At 40.5% G+C, this 20495-nt stretch overlaps 1 protein-coding gene across 1 annotated transcript in view; it reads left to right on the forward strand.

Annotated features, from left to right (window-relative positions):
- Positions 1-20495, forward strand: part of PLCE1 (phospholipase C epsilon 1) — a 152453-nt gene that overhangs the window by 40110 nt on the left and 91848 nt on the right. Inside the window, 2 exon segments of the mRNA XM_056849540.1 lie at positions 3264-3518; positions 17166-17482. Of these exon segments, the coding sequence (XP_056705518.1) occupies positions 3264-3518; positions 17166-17482 (572 nt within the window).

Below are 20495 nucleotides of genomic sequence, written 5' to 3' on the forward strand. Positions count from 1 at the left end.
GTGGAGCTTGGGAAGGGTAGGGTTTGAGGAGGGGAGGGCCCTCAGTGGGGTATGAAATCATAGAGTCTACCTTCCAAAGCAGCCGTTTTCTCCAAGGGAACTAATCCAGTGTATTCTGGAGATCCATTGTAATTCCTGGAGGTCTCCATGCCCCACCTGGACATTGGAAGCCCTAAATTACATAGCAGTCTTTGGTGGCATTTCAGATGCACTTAGGGTTGCCAACCTCCAGGTACTAGCTGGGGAGCTTATAAGGACATAAGAAAGGCCCTGCTGGATCAGACCAAGGCCCATCAAGTCCAGTCGTCTGTTCACACAGTGGCCAACCAGGTGCCTCTAGGAAGCCCACAAACAAGACGACTGCAGCAGCACCATCCTGCCTGTGTTACAACTGATCTCCAGCCAATAGAGATCAGTTCACCTGGAGAAAATGGCCGCTTTGGCCATTGGACTCTATGGCATTGAAGTCCCTCCCCTCCCCAAACCCCACCCTCCTCAGGCTCCGTCCCAAAAACCTCCCGCCGGTAGCGAAGAGGGACCTGGCAACCCTAGATGCACTGCAGTTAACCACTATAATACAGTGAAGTACACTGTGTCCTTATTTATTTAACTATCAGCAAATGGGTACCCCTTTGTATAGCCTTGCTATAAAGAATACGTAGTTAGAAAAGTAGCAGAAGGAATGGTGACTCCTGATGGAAGCCTCTTGGCATCGCCTGATCGTGATGAATTGTTAATCCCTCCTTCCTATGGGGCCAGAGCTGCCCTTATAATGGGAGGCTGAGGACTCGTCTTTGGACGTCAGATTTCAGACAGCTGCATGCTTCTCTCTACTTGTCTCTAACCTTCATATCTGTGTCATATTTTTTTTTTTTTTTGTAAAGTTCCAACGCAGTGGAGACAGTATTTGGAAACAATAGGTGAAATGCAAACTCTCTGGAGACAACTAAGTGTCCCAAAGTCTACTTTTATACAATTTTGTAATTGACATCATTAGTTTTAAGTCGTCGTTACAACAAAACACCACTGCCTGTTTTTACAAACAAAAAGTTGCTTTCTTAACTACTTAAGAAAACTTTAATGCTGTAGAAGCAACAGCCAGGCATTTCATAGGTTGCAAGTTTTTAACGTATTTTGAAAAAGTAACTATAGAAAATGGGAATTATTTTTGGTAAATATTTTCAGAACATACTAAAAAGGCTAAATACGTATGCCCGCTGCTTGAGGCATTCTAAGGTTCATTAAATACAGCTTATAAGAGCGTTATATTTAAGTATTGCAGATGCCTACATTAAACCCAGGAAATATCATTATTTAATGTTACAGATTGTTATGCATGCAAATAGTGTATACTTCATAGTGCATCATTCTTAGAAAGCATTTTGGATGAGTAGAACCTTGTCTTAAAAAGGCATTTTACTTGCTCTAAAATAGAAAACATTTCATAGAAGTCTTGTTTTCAGCATTCCCCCAAATTTCCAATTTTTCCACTGGAAAACGGGGGCTTGGGAACAGAGAAATATGTCTCCTCAGTCTTTCTAGTTGTTTTCTGGTCTTTCACAACAACACTTGCAAGAAGGGGCTGGAACCTGTTGTGTGAAGCCACAGGTAGTATATGGAGTAGTTCCCCATTATAGATCATCTGATGAAGAAACCTATTGTCTCACTTTTGTGGCAGAACAGCTCCTTGGTGTTGGGAAGCAGCAGGCTCTAGCAATCTAGTTGCCACGTAATCCATTGATTTGAGGCAACATTTCCTCAGTTTTATGTTTATGCATTTCAAGGAACATTGGGGCTGAAATTAGGTTTCTTCTTTTTTTTTAGCATGGTAGCTAAGTGCTGAGTTCGATCCCAACAGAAGTCGGTTTCAGGTAGCCGGCTCAAGTTTGACTCAGCCTTCCATCTTTCCGAGGTTGGTAAAATTAGTACCTGGCATGGTGGGGGTAAAGTGTAGGGGAAGGCAATGGCAAACCACCCCGTAAATATAGTCTGCCTAGTAAATGTCGTGATGTGACGTCACCCCATGGGCCAATAATGACCCAGTGCTTGCACAAGGGACTACTGTTACCTTTACCATTTAGCTAAGTGCTAGCATACGTCGTTATCTAAATGGATTCGAAGCAATGCACCTTTTTAGAAGTAAATGTGAAAAATTAGCTCTTTTATCTCCTGAATTGAAAGATGTAATCTTCCGCCCCCCAAAATTAAACATGCTGCTTTTTAAAGATATGTGTCATGAACGAAGGGGGGAAAGCTCATAACAAACAATACCGAATACAGGACTATGAAAATACAGCAGTTTAAATTGCAGAAAGCTAGTAAGTGTCAAGCAGTTGTTCTTCAGCATACTGTTACATAAATGTTTCCAAAATGGCATCTTTTCTGTGGCTAATACTCCCATATCTGCTGTCAATGCTGAGTATGATTAATGGTGCTGATTGACCAAAGACCTCACTTGGTGCTCTGCAATATGAAGAAGAAAGGCATTTTTAAAGGTCAGGTTGCCTCAACATTGTGAGTCACAGATGCTGTCTTTCAACTCATTAAATAACTGTTCTGGAGAGGCGACTCCTTGCTAATAAGTTCTGAATGCTGTTCTATATAGGTTGACATGCAATAATTGAAGTGTTTTGTGTAAGGCCATCAGTTGAAATGGACAAATGAAAGAGGCGCTCCTCTGCTTTCACACCTTTCTTTCTGTAGCAATATCGGGTTTAAGATTTTTTTTGCTTTTACTTCAGGATTTGTCTGTAAGGAATGCATGTGGAGACCAGGCCTAACTCACCACTGAACACCTCTCTCTGTCTTCAAATCCTCCCTTTTGGTTAGGGTTGCCAAGCTTCAGGTGGTGGCTGGAGATCTCCTGCTATTACAACTGATCTCCAGGCGACAGAGATCAGTTCCCCTAGAGAAAATGGCCCTTTTGGCAAATGGACTCTATGGCATTGAAGTCCCTCCCCTCACCCAACCCTGCCCTCCTCAGGCTCTGCCCCCAATCTCCTGGTATTTCCCAACCTGAAGCTGGGAACCCTACTTTTGGTGTCATGGCCAATATATTCTCAAGTTATGTTCTTCCAGCAGTATATTAGCAATTTTAAAAAACTATTGTTTAAGCTTTGCTCAAATCGGTTTTGGATTCTGAGTATTTGAGGACGGTAGATTACTTAACCAATTGAAAATGCAGCATGCATTGGTTAAATGTATTTGCTCATAATCTTTTCCCCCTTTTGTTTTTTGACAGAGCTTCAAATCAACAAAAGGAGCAGAAGATACTTTGGAATATTTTTCCCACCGTGTGAGGGAACCACTAGCACACCGTGCAAACTGCTGCTGCAGAGGCAATGGCTCTTGCCTAAAACCATGTATTCAAAGCCCTGCTGAGTATCGTGCTACCTTATGCAGTACTTCACTTTCAAATTTTATCACTGGTGCTCTACTAGAAGCAACTACATCATTGGGAGCAAGAAGTGGTACACTAAATATTGTAGGCGGATCTACTGGGAAAACCATGCTAAAAGGTAAATGAGAAACAAGTTAGTTAATTGGAGGGGGGTACTAGGTTCCCACCCTGAGTTTGACTGGTTAAACCTAATGATTATTTATCCCCTCCAAATTCTTAGAACTAATACTAACATTAATATCTCCTTTAATATCTCCTGCGGAAATACTGCAGCAATAAGAGTTTTGAATTGCCTGAATTAAGTTTGCCCATATGGTATTAAGAACCTGGTTGTATTAATGGTAACTTTCAATTATCGTGTCCTGTATCGTTGTTTGCAAGGGGTTGGGTTCCTTTTTTGTTTCTCCAGTTTCTTTTAATTGGCATAGTTGATAACGTGTTACTTTTTTCTCTGTCTGAAAATACCAGAACACCAGCAAAGGTATTTACATAATGAGGTGGTATCCATTGATTACAATTCAGCAGAGGTTATTAATGATAGCTTCCTCAAAGCCAAATTGTTTCCTTGCTTCTTATTGCGATGTTCTGCAAACAGCTCACTTAATGCGTCTTTTGTATACATTGAAAAATGTTACGTTCCCCTATCATTTTCTGTAGGCTGTGCCACAGTTTCTATGAGTATTTAGAAATGAGGACACAGGTATACTATCTCAGAAAGCATCTTAAACTTTGCTTTTAGGAATTGCAAAACATTTTAGATTATAGTGTCAGCAAAAAACTATATAAAGATACTGTGTTTTCGTTAGGTGAAGTAGTGTGGTAATGTTCTGTGATAAAATAAGTCTTAATGAGGTTGGGGTTGAGGAGCAGTACAGGTCGTAACTGTTTTGGATACACTCTCAAAATATATTTCTGTCGCCGTATCAAGTAACCAAGGTTGTTTATGTTTCCGAAAGTTAACGGGTCTTTTGTCAAAAAATTTCTAAAAACAGGATCAAATAAATACATTTTCCATTTTTAGAGCGCAGATTGTTAACAGGGAACTATGATGAATAAGCAGTGTTGTGTTTTGGCGCCTCAGGTGTATATTGGTGCAGCTGTAAACAGATTACTTATCACTACTTATCTTGTATGCACGTTGAAAAGTGTGAATCACTTTGTGTCAAATTCTGTCAGTGTGCTATTTCTTCTCACCATGTGTTTGGAGTGAGTAATAGGTAGATTACCAAGGCTGCGGTGGTGTATCACACTGCCGAGTAGGGTTGCCAGGTCCCTCTTCACCACCGGCGGGAGGATTTTGGGGCGGAGCCTGAGGAGGGTGGGGTTTGTGGAGGGGAGGGACTTCAATGCCATAGAGTCCAATTGCCAAAGCAGCCATTTTCTCCAGGAGAACTGATCTCTATCGGTTGGAGATCAGTTCTAATAGCAGGAGATCTCCAGCTACTACCTGGAGGTTGGCAACCCTGCTGCCGAGTTATATCGCCATACCTCTACCACAGAAGCAGGAGAGGGGGAGAAGCGCTTAATGCATAACTCGTATATTCCAACGAAAATGTATTCCAGAAAATTCGTATGCAGTCGTGGAACTTTAATTCTTAAAATACATTAATAACAAAGATTCTAAATGCGCACTGTGCTTCAGTATAGAACTTAAAACAAACACGCGTGTATAACTGCTGTATTCTATCAGATATTATAATCTTTATTAACTTAAAAATGAACTATTACGTCTTGGATATGAAAAAGTTAATAATATATTTTGATTATTTTAAGACTGTTGACTACATGGTTATAGCAGCATTTATGTTTTCACTACAATGGGCACAATCAAAAGTGCGCTTGTTCCATTGATTTTCATGGGATTTGTGCTTAACTTTATTGTGACAAACTGAACAATCCTATGCATGCTTAATTATAGAGTAAGACCTGCTGAGCTTAATACGGCTGACTCCTCAGTAAATAGGTTCAGGATTAGGGTGCACACCAGGTTCAGTCCAGATACTTGGACTCAGATTGGATTGCTTAGTAAGTATGCCTGCCAGTCCGTAAATGTAAAATTCCTCTTGCTGGAGTTCTAGTGTTTCTTCTTTTATCTATGAAGTGGGTAACCTGACCTTTCTGCATGTTGTCTTTGTGGCTTGCACCAAGCATGCTGGTTGTGCATTTTGCCAGTTCGTAGTTTCAGACCGAGCAGCTGTTGCCCAACAGCCAGCGCAAACAAATGCAGCGTATGATATTTCTCTGCTTTTGAAATTATAGCTCTGGCAATTTAGAAGGAAACCAAACCTCTGTTTACTGGTTAGATTTGAGTCCAGTAGCACCTTAGAGAGACCACCAAGAGTTTCAGGGTGTAAGCTTTCAAGAGTCAAGTCTCCCTTCGTCAGATACAGTAGAATAGAAGTGGAGATCTAGTCCTTTCATCCCAGTCAGAAGGTGGGAGGAATGGTGTAAAGAATGCTTGTAAGGATGCCAGGATTCAATGTATATTGTAATCCGCTTGATTAGAGCAGAGAGGAAATGCTTGGGGGCAGCAAATTAGCATCTGTAATGAGATAAAAAATCTTCTGTCCCTATTTAGCCCTGGGAGGTCCATTGTTCTGAACTTGTAAGTTAACTCAATTCAGCAATCTGGAGCTGTAATTTCCCTTTGAAATTTCTTAGTTTGAGGAGTCTGTTTACTGGAAAGCTCAAGGTTTCTGTGGCCTGTGGGCTAAAGCTTCATTAGGTAAAGGTCCCCTGTGCAAGCGCCGGGTCATTACTGACCCGTGGGGTGACGTCACATCCCGACGTTTTTTAGGCAGACTTCATTTACGGGGTGGTTTGCCAGTGCCTTCTCCAGTCATCTTCTCTTTACCCCCAGCAAGCTGGGTACTCATTTGACTGACCTCGGAAGGACTTCGGAAGGCTGAGTCAACCTTGAGCCAGCTACCTGAAACCGACTTCCGTTGGGATCGAACTCAGGTCGTGAGCAGAGCTTGGACTGCAGTACTGCAGCTTACCACTCTGTGCCACGGGGTTCTTATAAGCTTCATAACTTTACCTTTAAAAGAAAAAAAGAAAAGAAAAAAAGCCTGAAGTAATGACAAGTTGCTTTTACTGTCATTTGTTTTACAAGGTCCTGTTGTCAACCATGGGTAGGCAACAGATCATGGATACTCCATGTGTTTACGATCGTTGCCTGTCCGTAGCGGACTGTGGGGATACCCATAAACTCACTGTTTTCTGGTTCACCATGCATATGTGTAAAACAACAACCTGTATGAGCATCTTGACACACCTTGGTATAAAAAACTTAAATGTATTCGTGGAATTTATTTTCTTTTATACTGCATGAGCAGAGAACATGCATTTTAACTTTGAATAAAGCTATTACTTGGTGCATTCTGATATCTGTATCATATTGATGAAATTATGTTATTTATTGGAGTTTTAAAATAAGCACATTGACTTAATTTTAGCGTGATACACAACTGGCATAGGAGTCTCCCACTAAAGTTGATAGATCCATCTTTTCACATGTACACATTTTCCACAACTGTGTATAAAATGTGAACTGTTCACTTGGTCCTGAATTTCATTAAGCCTCCTTTCTTTTGCTCCTATATTTGAATCTTTCTGGAGCTCTGCTCTCTCTGCTTTCCTGCATTTCTTGATGACTTTGGTTGTATTGTATTGATATGTCCAGTGGGCCAAATCGTTAAGGATTTTAAAAATTGGGAAAGATTACTGTTATCATTATGAAGAAGAATATCAGTAGTTAAAATGATGGTTTTACCTAAGATGCTTTATTTATTTCAAAATTTACCAATTCTGAAAGGAGCAAAAAAATTTAAAGTTTGGAAAAAAGAAATTTTGAATTTTTAATGGGGAAAAGAAAGACATAGGATAGCATATAACAATTTAATAGAATTAAAAGAAACAGGGGCCCTGGGTTTACCAGACCTGAGAATGTATTATGAAGCATTTTGTTTTGTTTGGCTAAAAAACTGGATTTTATTAGAGAATCCCAGATTACTTGAATTGGAAGGATTTAATTTATGATTTGGTTGGCATGGGTATTTATAGTATGAAAAACATAAAGTAACGATTTTAACTATCATATTATTAGATCTAGTTTATTTCAAGTATGGAAAAGATATAAAGAATCTTTGGAAGTTAGAACCCCTGGGTGGGTTAACCCAGTAGAAGCATTTATGAAAAGAGGTAAACAGCTCAATTTAGATATAGGTAATTACAGACAAATCACGGCGTGCAGAGAAGGGGAGTGGTCCCTTAAACTTAGAGAAGAGCTCAATATTAAGGATTGGTTTATGTATTATAAATTAAATTATATATTTAATAAAGATAAATTAGTGAGATTTAATAGAAATAAATCTAAGTTGGAATTAATATTAAATAAGGGAAATAAAGGTATGATAGCGAGGGTTTATAAATTATTAATAGAAGTTAATTAAGAGCAAGAAAGGATCAAACCAGTGATGGTAAAATGGATGAGGGATTTAGGATATAATATTAATTTGGAAGTTTGGGAGAGGCTCTGGAAAAAAGAATTTAAATTCACAATTACTAATGAAATAAGAGAGAATTTATACAAGATGTTTTATAGATGGTATATCAAACCAGTGATGTTAAATAAAATGAATTCAGGATTGACGGATTTATGTTGGAAATGTGAAACGGAAAAAGGAACCTTTATGCATGCATGGTGGGTATGTAAAAAGGTTAAACCATTTTGGAGAAAAGTAGCGAAAGAGACCTGTAATTTGGTTAATATTAAAGTAAAAATGGAACCTGTTTTTTGTTTATTGGGAATTCCCAAGGAGAAAATGAATACAAGTGATAGAGTCATATGTCAATATAGCTTTGCTGCAGCAAGAATTATAATTGCTAAATCCTGGAAGCAAGTAAATAGACCTCTAATTAAAGACTGGAGAGAAAAATTATGGATATATATGCAGATGGCCAAATTAACTGATTCCCTTCATGAGAAGGATTTGGAAGTATTTAGAACTACTTGGTCAAAGGCCTTTGCATATTGGGATAAAATGGCAAAAATGAATTTTACTAATATAGTGAACGAGTTATAGATACAATAGAACTATTGAATTGTTGATAATATTGGTTCTTGTAGGTTATCCGGGCTGTGTGACCGTGGTCTTGGTATTTTCTTTCCTGACGTTTCGCCAACAGCTGTGGCAGGCATCTTCAGAGGAGTTACACTTAAGGACAGTGTCTCTCAGTGTCAAGTGTGTAGGAAGAGTAATATATAGTCAGAAAGGGGTTGGGTTTGAGCTGAATCATTGTCCTGCAAAAAGTATCAAAGGTAATGTGCTAATCATTGTCCTGTAAGTATCAAGATATTGTGCTAATGAGGGTGTGGTATGTTAATATGGAACCATTGTATCCTGAAGTGATCTGTTAATGTGTGAAATCCAAAGCTAATCTGCATGGCTATTGTTGACTGTAGTCTTTGTTAGTCTGGAGGTTTTTAGGACAGGAAGTCAAGCCTTATTCATTCTTAAACTCTCCTCTTTTCTGTTAAAGTTGTGCTGATGTTTATGAATTTCAATGGCTTCTCTGTGCAATCTGACAAAATAGTTGGTAGAATTGTCCAGTCTTTCAGTGTCTTGGAATAAGACCCTGTGTCCTGTTTATGTCAGTCCATGTTCAGCCACTGCTGATTTCTCAGGTTGGCCAAGTCTGCAGTATCTTTCATGTTCTTTCATCCTTGTTTGTATGCTGCTTTGTGTGGTCCCCATGTAAACCTGTCCACAACTGCAAGGTATACGATATACTCCTGCAGAGGTGAGGGGGTGTCTTTTGTCTTTTGCTGATCGTAGCATCTGTTGTATTTTCTTGGTGGGTTTAAACAAAGGTGGTTTGGAGTGGTGGACTCTGATCTGGAGAACTGGGTTTGATTCCCCACTCCTCCACATGAGCGGTGGAAGCTAAACTGGTGGACTGGATTTGTTTCCCCACCCCTACACATGAAGCCAGCTGGGTGACCTTGGGCAAGTCACTCTCAGCCCCAGCTACCTCACCGGGTGTCTGTTGTGGGGAGGGGAAGGGAAGGTGATTGTAAGCTGGTTTGATTCTTCCTTAAGTGGTAGAGAAAGTTGGCATATAAAAACCAACTCTTCTTCTTCTCCTTCTCCTCCTCTTCCTCCAAGACCTTTCTTCAAATAAAGACCTCCAGGCTTTTCCTGGCCACCTTCCTTGTACTTTGGCACAAAGCCGCCAGGTTAGGTTACAGTTATAGGTGCAGAGTGATGATAATAACCCCAAAATTATAAAAAGAAAATTGAACTGTATTTGTACTTTGTCATTGATTACAAAAAGGGGGAAAATAGTAGAGTATGTAAATATTCAACAACTACAGAGCATAGGACAGTAAAATGAAAAAGGCAATCTCTTTCCCTAGATCTAAAATTTACCCCTCTATAATAATGAATTAAGAGGTTGGCAAAATAATCTTAAAATTAATTAAAGTCATCTCTTCTGGCCTATGCCAGAATCTCTTCTTAATCTCTGAGCATCCTGTTTTGGCATTGCTAGTCAGTTGGGCCTCCTTTTATACAAACCAGACCCGCACTCCCTGCCTGGGGAGCAAGGCTCTCTTCTTCTGGGTCAGGAAAGTAACAAGGAAATTAATTGATTATGCGACTTCTTGCCTGACTTAATAAGATTCCTGTTGTCTACTTGGTTACTCCTATTAACATATCAATTGTGATCCTCCTCACTCATGCAGAGACCTGTGCTAGTTAGAAAGACTATGTGCTGCCTACCTGGGAAGGCTGTTTTTAGGTTAACCTCTGAATGTTAGCATAGAGCAAATTAAACATTTCTCTTCCAAATTTCTATATATTTACACATGCCCGTTAATCAGTTCAAGTACACAGGATACAGTTAAAAACAAGTAAATAATTCCTTTAGCTGTTAAGTGCCGTCAAGTTGCTTCCTTTAGCTACTGCAAGTAAAACCTGGAATCTGTGCAAGCAGGTAAATTTGAGACCTTGTGGTCTGAGATATATATCATCCTGTAATTCTAGTTTTTCAACTAAAAAAAAGGAGAGAACCAAGTCCATACAACTTTACAAATTGTCAGTGGTGAATTTTTTAGAAATTGTCGGTGGTGAAATCTCAGGAACCCAGGGTGAGGGACCAGGGTTTCCATTGGTCCAAAGGAGAAGACTGTAATGTTCTTCATCACCCCTCCACACAGCACTAGTTCTTTATCTACACACTTGCTCATTCTCACTCTTCGTATCTTTTCCTGCTCTATTATGTATGAAACAAAATGTCATATACAGTAAATTGAAAATCTAGTTATTGCAAGAAGAAAGCAATTATGCAAAATGTACAAAAAATATAAATTGCCTCAATTTGTTTATCCTGATAACAGAATTTTAGTTTATTTGCTGCAAAATTTGGATTCTATTTCACAACAGAATATGTTATACCAAAGTAAGTGTGACATTATAGACAGTTTTCAAATGTCACCTACTGTCATTGGGTGTTCTGTTCAGAAAAAAATAGGTTGCTCCTAATACAAAGACAACATGTTTGATTAAGCAGACTAATACATAAATACGGTTTATCACAGTTGTGGTTTCAATTTGAAAACTACAGGGTCTGATTCATTCTCTTCATGTTGTCTTGGTTGTGGTTCCATTGGCTTTGTACTGCTGTAATACAAAGCCAATGGAACCATTGCTACAATACAATGGAACCATTGCTACAATACAAAGCCAGTGGAGTAGGGGTCACTGGAGATGGGGGGGGGAGGTAGTTGTGAATTTCCTGCATTGTGCAGGGGGTTGGATTAGATGACCCTGGTGGTCTCTTCCAACTCTATGATTCTATGATTCTACCATTGTTATTGATCAAATATTCGCTCCCTTAAGAGTCTGATTTGCTGGGCAAACATTTAATAATAATGTAACCAATTATAATTATAACCCAATACAGAAGGCTTCATTGCAGGAGGTTTGTTTTCTGACACACGTAACCCAATTAAGAAGAGATATTCCTGATTTCAGCAAAAAATGTTTGGAACAAGAATGTGCCACAGGCTCAATTGTTCCCTTCTTCCCTTTTGCATTCAGCTTTTACCATCTTTGGTTTGCATAATGATAATTTGTCACACATCTGGCAAACTACGGTGTTAGCACTGACATGGCGTAGTCTCCAACCATGGTTAGCAAGCTCTCTTCAAACTGTGAATGTAAGCCCTATGTCTCGGAGACCATGAACATGATATCTGCATTGAACTACTGTGTAAGCATAGCTTGATGTTATAACTTTTCCTTACAAAGTAGCTGGCAGTAGCTTTGTGTTTCCAGAAAGGTGGCTAATAATAGCTGTCTGTTAATAGTAGTTGAAAGGCATTGATATAATACTTACATAATATCAGACAGGTGCCACTAAGAGAGGAGCTTGATTTCTTACTAGAGCTGTTCTCATTTGTTCATATGAAGTCATTTTAAATGTGAAAGATACCATTTTTTTTATTCTGATGAGCGCAATATAGACAAATAGCAACCTACTTTCACTAGAAACACGTTATCCTTCTCTAATAGTAAAGTTGATGACCCTTGTACTGATCCCTAGAGGAGCAAAATAGGGCCACCTACTAACCAGAGGGAGAATACGTTATTTATTATACTGCAGAGAGTGGGAAAGAAAAGGTTCTAATTTTTACTTTTACTCTTTTTGAAATCTCCCTACCCCAAGCCTAAACAAGAAAACCCTCAGGTTGTTGAACGGATTGACTGCTTTTCAGGAACGCTGATTTACGGTTGCATTTCAGCCTTCCTGGGCTCTATACAATGTGTGAGATTTGTTTAAGCTCTAAATGTAAATTTGTTTTAAGCTTTAAGTTTAAGTTTTTCATGTCAGTTATGGTGCACTCTATTTCTCCCCTTTACCACATAAGGGGTGAACAAATAATTCCTCTGAATTGATATAGGAATAAGACTTACCTATCATGTTTAGAGTGCGCAAACATGAAGCAGGATGCAATTACAAACAAATTGATAACGTGGCAAAACTAGCTATTTACAGTAATGAAAAATATTTTGGGGCGTGCCGTCTTCTAAACAAAAAGAAATCCAGACTTTCATTCTGAGTAAAACCTATATAAGTTACATGAAAATTCTCCAGCCACAAAAATGACTAATAGCTGAACTAGCAAAATGAGGCCAGCCAAAAGAAGGGTATTAAATCTCCTGCGTTATTTTTTTTTTTACAGTAGCTAACAATTGTAAATATGAGATGCGTGAGATTTCTTAAGATAACTCTGTAACACAGGAATTACATAGACATTTTGAAAAGGCAAGTGCATTTGCTATTGGTGAGTTGTAAGAAGTGTGTGGACTAAATGCAACTTTGCTGGAAAATGCACTTAGAACAAGGGACAGCATATCTGAGGTAATCTTTTTTCTTTGTTATACTAACATCGTTCAGAACCTTACAGTTAAAAAAGCTCAGCCTATTGAGAATTTCTTTGTCGCAGACTAAAAGGTGAGAAGAGTTTGTTGCAGCGCTTGGCTGTTTCCAGACATGCCCAAGGAATCTTTCTCCATCTTTCCTTTCCCCCAGCAACCACCTGCACCCCAGCACCTCTGCTGAGGGAGCTTTGTAAACCAAATGTTGCCTGCCGCAGGGGGCTGTGGTAGGGTTGCCAGGTCCCTCTTCGCCACCGGTGGGAGGTTTTTGGGGGCGCAGCCTGAGGAGGGTGGGGTTTGGGGAGGGACTTCAATGCCATAGAGTCCAATGGCCAAAGCGGCCATTTTCTCCAGGGGAACTGATCTCTATCGGCTGGAGATCAGTTGTAATAGCAGGAGATCTCCAGCTAGTACCTGGAGGGTGAGCAACCAAAGTAAACACCTCTGCACCAGTGCCAAGGGTAAGAAAGTTAGTGCAGGAGAGCCTGGCAAAAAACAACTAGTGATATAACTTGCTCTATCCCGCTGGGAACAGTCAACCTAGTAGAAACGTCTGTGCAACTATGTATCCGATAGGATGTATTCTGCATTGGAACTATATTACTTGGAGTTTACATAGTTGTTTTTTCATCCCTATGGGAGAAAGGAATCGAACTTGGATGTTCTTTTGTGCATTTATTGGAAATTCGATTTGAACGGAACTGAAGAAGAAAAAGAAAAGATCGTCTTCCTATTTACCTCCATATGAAGAACGTTCTTACTGCATTACCATTATAGCATTTTTTGGATTCTTGTACCTCAGTGGACTATTGTATATGTTTTGTATATAGCTCTGTTAGTCCTAATTGTTGTCCTTTAGTGCACTTAATACACCTTGTTATATCACTAGTTCTGTCAGTTGTTTTTTGCCAGGCTCTCCTGCAGTACCTGGAGGTTGGCAACCCTAGGCTGCGGTGAGGAGGGAGGAGTGGGCAAAACCTCCTGAGCTGCAAATCATAGTTTCTTTTGTTTAGGAGAATCCCCTGACTCCCAGCATAGAATCATAGAGTTGGAAGGGGCCATATAGGCCATCTAGTCCAACCCCCCTGCTTAATGCAGGGTCAGCAAGAATCCCTGACAAGTGTTTGTCCAGCCGCTGCTTGAAGTCTGCCAGTGATGGGGCGCTCACCACCTCCCAGCAGAAGCATTTCTGGGGGCAAAGGTGTGTGAGGGGAAGGGGAAAGCGGAGATCTGCTTGCATGAGTAATTCCTCTCTGAAACTCCACAGGAAGAAATAACACGACTACGTTCTGGTCACCATCTTGGAGGGCTGGCTGGTCTGAATCATTTCTACTTGTTCCAGTTTGGATTCAACCCAATATGTGTGCAGAGCTGATTTGATGAATTAGAAATCCTACTTAGTACAGAACAAAAGGCTTCTCTGACAGAGATTGTTATCTTGAGTATTTAATTCAGAATTAGACTTTCTCATTGCACATGCAGAAAAACAGAAGCAGAAATTAGTTTAACTTTTTATGTAGTAGCTTCTTGCAGTAACTTGGCTGCAAAACTTAAAAGTAGATGATGTACCCTCACAGATATAATAAGAATTCCAGAAGAAAAGCCTGCCTCTCATACTTGGAACAGACTAATATAGCATCTTATGTAATGTTAAGGGTTGCGTATTGTGAGAAGTATGAAAAGAAGATAAAGCTCCTACTTGGAAAGATTTAGGTAGACTGACAAAGCAGATGTAGCACAGGACATTTCAGGCCAGGATAGGCTTGAACATATTCATAACTATTTAAGTTTGTAAGAAGTTGTTCAGAAAAATAGTTTTTGACTAGGAGGCAACTTCAACTTTTCGTTTTTTAGCCACAGTAATGCAAACTGCATGGCAGATGTATTGGAGTGGGAAGAGGAGGAAAGAGGTATGTTTTACTGGGTTCTGGCCTAGGCTTAAAGTCTAGTCCATGATATGGTCTCTGTCATCAGAAATACAACAGACATTTTTATTTTATGACTCGTGGCTCTGTGTGTATGTTTACCAGGGCACTCCATTACTTGGGGTTATCCTGGACCTGACTTTATCACTGGAGAAGCAAGTTAATGCAGTTGCTAAAGAAAGCTTTCTTCCAATTCAGCCTAGCCTGAAAGATGGTCCCATATCTTGATACGGCGGATCTGGCTACCTGGATCTGCGCCACAGTAAAATCGAAACTAGACCACTGCAATGCACCCTCAAAATCAATTTGGAAACTCCAGCTGCTGCTGAATGCCTCCGCTCAAATATTATTGGGAGCTAGATGGAGCATGCATATTACTCCCATCCTTAGGGTTGCCAGGTCCCTCTTGGCAACTGGTGGGAGGTTTTAGGGGCAGAGCCTAAGGAGAGCGGGGTTTGGGGAGGGGAGGGACTTCAAAAGTCCAATTGCCAAATCGGCCATTTTCTCCAGGTGAACTGATCTCTATTAGCTGGAGATAAGTTTCAATAGCAGGAGATCTCCCGCTAGTACCTGGAGGTTGGCAACCCTAACCAACCCTTAGGCACTTCACTGGCTCCCCATCAGTTACCAGGTTCAAGTTAAGGTGTTAGCTATCGCATACAAAGCCCTTCATGGCCTTGGACTCTCATATCTGCAAGACCACCTCTCCCACTGTGCTCCACCATGACAGCTTTGCTCCGTGGAGCAGGACCTTCTGCAGGTGTCAGCCTGAAAATGGGCAATATCAACAATTGCTCGCATACGTGGCTTCTCTATTGTGCCCTCCCTCACCTTGTGGAATGGCCCATCTGAGGAGGTCAAGAAGGCTCCCATTCTCCTGGCTTTCTGCAAACTATGCAAAACTGAACTATTCAAGAGGGCTTTTCTACACAGGCAATAGACTAGCACTGTACTTTAAATGATTCACAAAGTTTCTTAGAAAAATTATCAGGTATTGTGGTCTATACCAGTGGTTCCCCCTGAGGGCCCCCAGGATATTCCAAGGGGGGCACAGGTGAAAATTGCGTAAATGGGGGGCCACGGCACGAGACTAGGGGGCCACAGAGGTAAGTGAGAAGTGAAGAAAACAGAGAAGTGACCGAGAAAAGAAGACAGAAAAGAAATACAATTTGTACCTTCAGTGGACTGAAAACCCAACACATGACTTTCTCCCTTGCATTTCTATGCATCATTTGCAACTGTGGATTTTTGTATGGCTGTAATCTTGTGCAACGGTGGTAGAGGCTTTGTTCTCTCTTGTATGTGAACATTGTTGTTTATTAGCGTGTTGTATTCCCTTTTTGTGGGGTATTTTTTGTGAATTTCAGTTTCCCCATAAGAACTGCATGTGTGCATTTTGTGTGACTGTTTATGCTTCTTTGTGCCTTGGCTATTTACAAACAAAACATTTAAATAGCTTCCTTTCTTCCGGTAGGACAGGGGGGCCACAGGAAGGAAACAAGGTCGGAAGGGGGCCACGGTTGGAAAAAGGTTGAGAACCACTGGTCTATACTACTGTGTATAGCTTGTTGAAACTAAGATCCTGCTATGGAATTTTGCATCATTTAATGTTTTTTGTTAATACTTATGCTTCGCTTCAGTTCTATTTTTTTAGACTTCTGGCTGGACCGACAATCCAAATCCTATTTCATTGTATATTGAATGGCCCATCCGTCGGTTGTAATGACTCGCTCTGTGTAACCCGCCTTGAGTCCAAGTGAGAAAGGTGGAGTGTAAATATCGTAAATAAATAGGTTGCACTTGATGTTTTGTACAAGTGGGGCAGAGCCAGCTTTTCCCTTGCCAGTAACAACACTCCTCACCTAAGCTTAATGATTTCAAGATTGCACCAGATTTTCCTTTTATCCTGGAAGACTTTTTCTGCTGATAAAATATCATTTGCATCTCTGCTTCTTCCCTGTCTTTATGACTTGCCTGAGAAGGAGTACTGCTTTTACTCAACACTACTGAATTAGAAGTGGGAAGCGGTAGTCCCCACATCAGTACCAATGGTAGCACAGAGGATCTTATTTGTGTCAACATATAGCCGCGTATTAGCTTCCATCTTTGACCTTCTGTGCTCAACATGGTCTAATGTGCAAAGAGCATGTAACTTCTTCCAGTATTCTGATTTTAATTTTCACCACAGAAATGACTTAAAGGTAGAGGTCTGTGAGAGTGTTTCGGTGACCAAGGTAATTGTTTCTAAAGAGTTTCAGGCCTGTTGTTTTAAAGTGGCATAACAATTGTTCTGTGTGCCTTAAATGTCTTTAAAGTTTAATTTAGTAATGTGATGGATGGAAGACTAGGCATATTTTCATTCATTCATTCTTTTTCTCTCCCCCCCCCCCCCAGAACGACACTTGAGTTCATCTATGGCTGGATCAAATACCCTTCCGTCCACTGTGGCTGGTATCAGCAAAGAACTGGTAGAACTTCAGCATCTCATACAGTTTCCAGAGGAGGTTGCCAGTATTCTGACTGAGCAAGAGCAGTATCTCTACAGAAAAGTATTGCCCATTGACTACCTGTGCTTCTTAACCAGAGATTTGGGCAACGCCGAATGCCAGAGCAACCTTTCAACTATTAAGGCTTCTGTTTCTGCATCTCTTCTTTCCTGTCCGAATGGGGAACACAATGCAATTGAAGATCTGGTGACAAGATTCAATGAGGTAGGACATTTTTTTTAAATTAATTACATTATTTGCTTCCTTTTATTAGTCTGCTGAACTCATGAAGAAATGAAGCTGCTTTATACCAAATCAGACCATTGGCCCATTAAGGTCAGTATTATCTACTTACTGACAGTGGTTCTTCAAGGTCTCAGGTAGAGGTCTTTCATATCACCTACTACTTGATCATTTTAACTGGAGAAGCTGGGGATTGAACCTGGGGCCTTCTGCGTGCCAGTCAAATGCTGTTCCACTGAGTCATAGCCCCATTGTCATTACCGGTGTTGGAAAAGTATAACTTTTCAAATAAATAAATAAAGGTTTTCTGTGTTTTGTTATTACAAATGTATTATCTTGAACAAAGTGAGCACCTTGTTTGTTTCTCAGTTTTATTATTGACTAAACACCATAGTCTTAGTAGTCGATATGAACTGTTATGAAACAAGTGTATTTTTAATCAAGAGAACACTAATTAAGCACTTTTATGTGCTGTTTCAGAACTTTTATGTTCTGAAAGAAGCTGCCCTGATTACTTTCCCACTGAGGTAAATCTTAGTCCAGTTTCTTTTCCTCTATTATTTTTTAAGTGGGTGTCTGGTTACTCTGTAGCAGGGTGGAATTGATTTAAATCAATTCAAATCATGATTTAAATCACTACTCAGTAAGACTAGATTTAAATCATGGTTTTCTACATTCTTTTATGGCCTGCTGCCATTATAGGTTTTTCTCTTCCAAGGAGAGAATAATATGATAAACCTCAGGCTATACACACCAAGATCCCAATTCTGCTCAAAAGGTTTCACTTGCAGTTTTACTGCTTGCTCCTCCCTCCTCACACTGAGCTTGTTGTGCAGATCTGTTCCACTCTAAACAATCTTCTATTCATTGAACTTCGTGAAACTTAAGGGGTAAGGGATTGATACAAACTGAAGTCGCAGGTGGCTGTCTTAAAATAAGGGAAACTGCCAAACCTTTATATGGGCAGTTATTTATTTTAATATGCCCTCTTCTCTGCTCAAAATATAATGGTCACCAGTGTGGTTTTACAGAATCCTGATAACTTAAAGCCTTTGTTTGCACAATAATTTTACGATAACGTCCCTTGAGCTTTTTATGACTTCGAACCTGATTGCTAAAATATTACACCATCCATCCCTTAATTCAGAATTTACATAAGTTTAATTTTAGAGGTGTTTGTAAATTATAAATAAAACTTGGGGATATTCATTGTATACACTGCATAACAAAACACATTTTTGCTAAATCTATGGTAAGTTACAGTGCCTATTTTGGAAGAATTGAGATATTTCTTTGCGTTGTTCAGAATATTAGCTGCAAGTTCAATATATCTGTCGTATTCTATTAGCGAGGCTGGTTTTCTATCCATCTTTGTTTATATATTTTAAAGAAAATTCCTGCAGAAAGAGTCATGCTTTGGTTGGCAAAAAAACAGTCGCCGCTTGCTGACTTTCTGGCATTCCCTGCAAAAATAATTCACTATATTTATATTATGGGAGCCAGAATGAATTTTTAAATGACAGGAGCTTGGTACTTAGTGGGAGACAACTATTTTATACCATTGTCTTTTCTTCCTCCTATTAGTCAGTTATTGCATGCAAACAACATACCATGTAAAAGTGTTAGATTTTAGTAACTTTCTGATGAATTGAAGTGCTAATTAATGTTCCTCAATAGTTTTTGTTCCCTGCTGTTGGTTTTGGCTTACTGTAGTTACCCATTCATTTCACAAGCTGTTATTTGAGGTAGAATCATGTAAGTGTCTTGAAACCATTCTGTACTCTCATGAAAATCCATCTATCATAGCTGGTTACAGACCCCTGTTGTAATTTTTATTCCCCTGTTTCCTGTTATAGAGCACTTTTAGTTGCAGCTAAAGCAGATGTGACTAAGTAGAGCAGGAACAGCCAACTTTGCCTTATTTGCCCTCATGCTCTTGTATTGCTCAGAAAGAACTACGTCGCCTATAAAATCTGGAGTCCCCACCAGCAAGGCAAGGGTATAAATCTTTTTTATTTGAGCTGTAGCGCACAAAGCCACAGCAGGGCATCCATCTTGGAAAAGGGCTCTACCTAGGGTTCCCAACTGCCCGGTTGTGGCAGGCAATTGCCTGCCAATCAACCGGGCTGTCCACTGACCAGCTGATGGTCAGCGGGCGGAAGCAGAAATGGGAGAGCGAGCCCCCCCACCCCCATGCACACGCTCCCGGGAACGCGCCAGCCTCCCTTTCCAAACTGCATGCCAGATCGATCTCGATCTGGTTTGCAGCTTGGAGAAGAAGGCAAGAGCCTTCCTCCTAGCCCTGCAGTGCGCGTACTCTGATTGCACAGAGTGCGCACACAGCGGGGCAAGGAAACTGGAAGTGGAATCTGGAGCGCCCAGGAATCCCTCCACCCAGCCCGCCCAAAAGAAGCTCCTGCCAAAGGTAAGTGGGGACCTGGCAACCCTAGCTCTACCAACCCTTTCTTTTCCAGGCGCATGCCTAGTCTGACTGCTCAACAAAAACTACCTGCCATTTGGCCACCAGATGGCAACTAACAGGTCGGCCAAGCTGGCTTTTGACCGCTCTTTCCTCATTGGTTCAGTTTTGCAGGTGTACAAGTTTATGTTTTTAGTTGTTCATGCCTATTTCATAGTATGCGGACTAGGGTTGTGCACAGTTTTCCCCCAATATTTTTCAGGTTCAGTAATCAAACCTGGACATTTTCGAAGAACTCAAAAAATGCGGACCCCCCTGATCTTTCAGATTCACCTCGCTGGCTTCTCCGGGGTCTGGAGAAGGCTTGGGGCAGATCTGGGAGCAATCCACACGGCACCGCTTCTCCAGATTCTGGAGAAGCGGCACAGCATGGGTTCCCTCCTCATGGGGCTCCCTCCCCCTCTCTTACTTACCTGCACTTAGCTTTGGCGTGATAGCAGAACTCTGCTGCCCAGCCGAAGCAAATGGGGCGGAGCTGGCCAGTCATTCGGCGCGGCAGCAAAGCTCTGCTGTTGT

The sequence above is a fragment of the Euleptes europaea genome, chromosome 5 (assembly GCF_029931775.1).
Source record: "Euleptes europaea isolate rEulEur1 chromosome 5, rEulEur1.hap1, whole genome shotgun sequence".
Lineage (NCBI taxonomy): Eukaryota > Metazoa > Chordata > Lepidosauria > Squamata > Sphaerodactylidae > Euleptes > Euleptes europaea.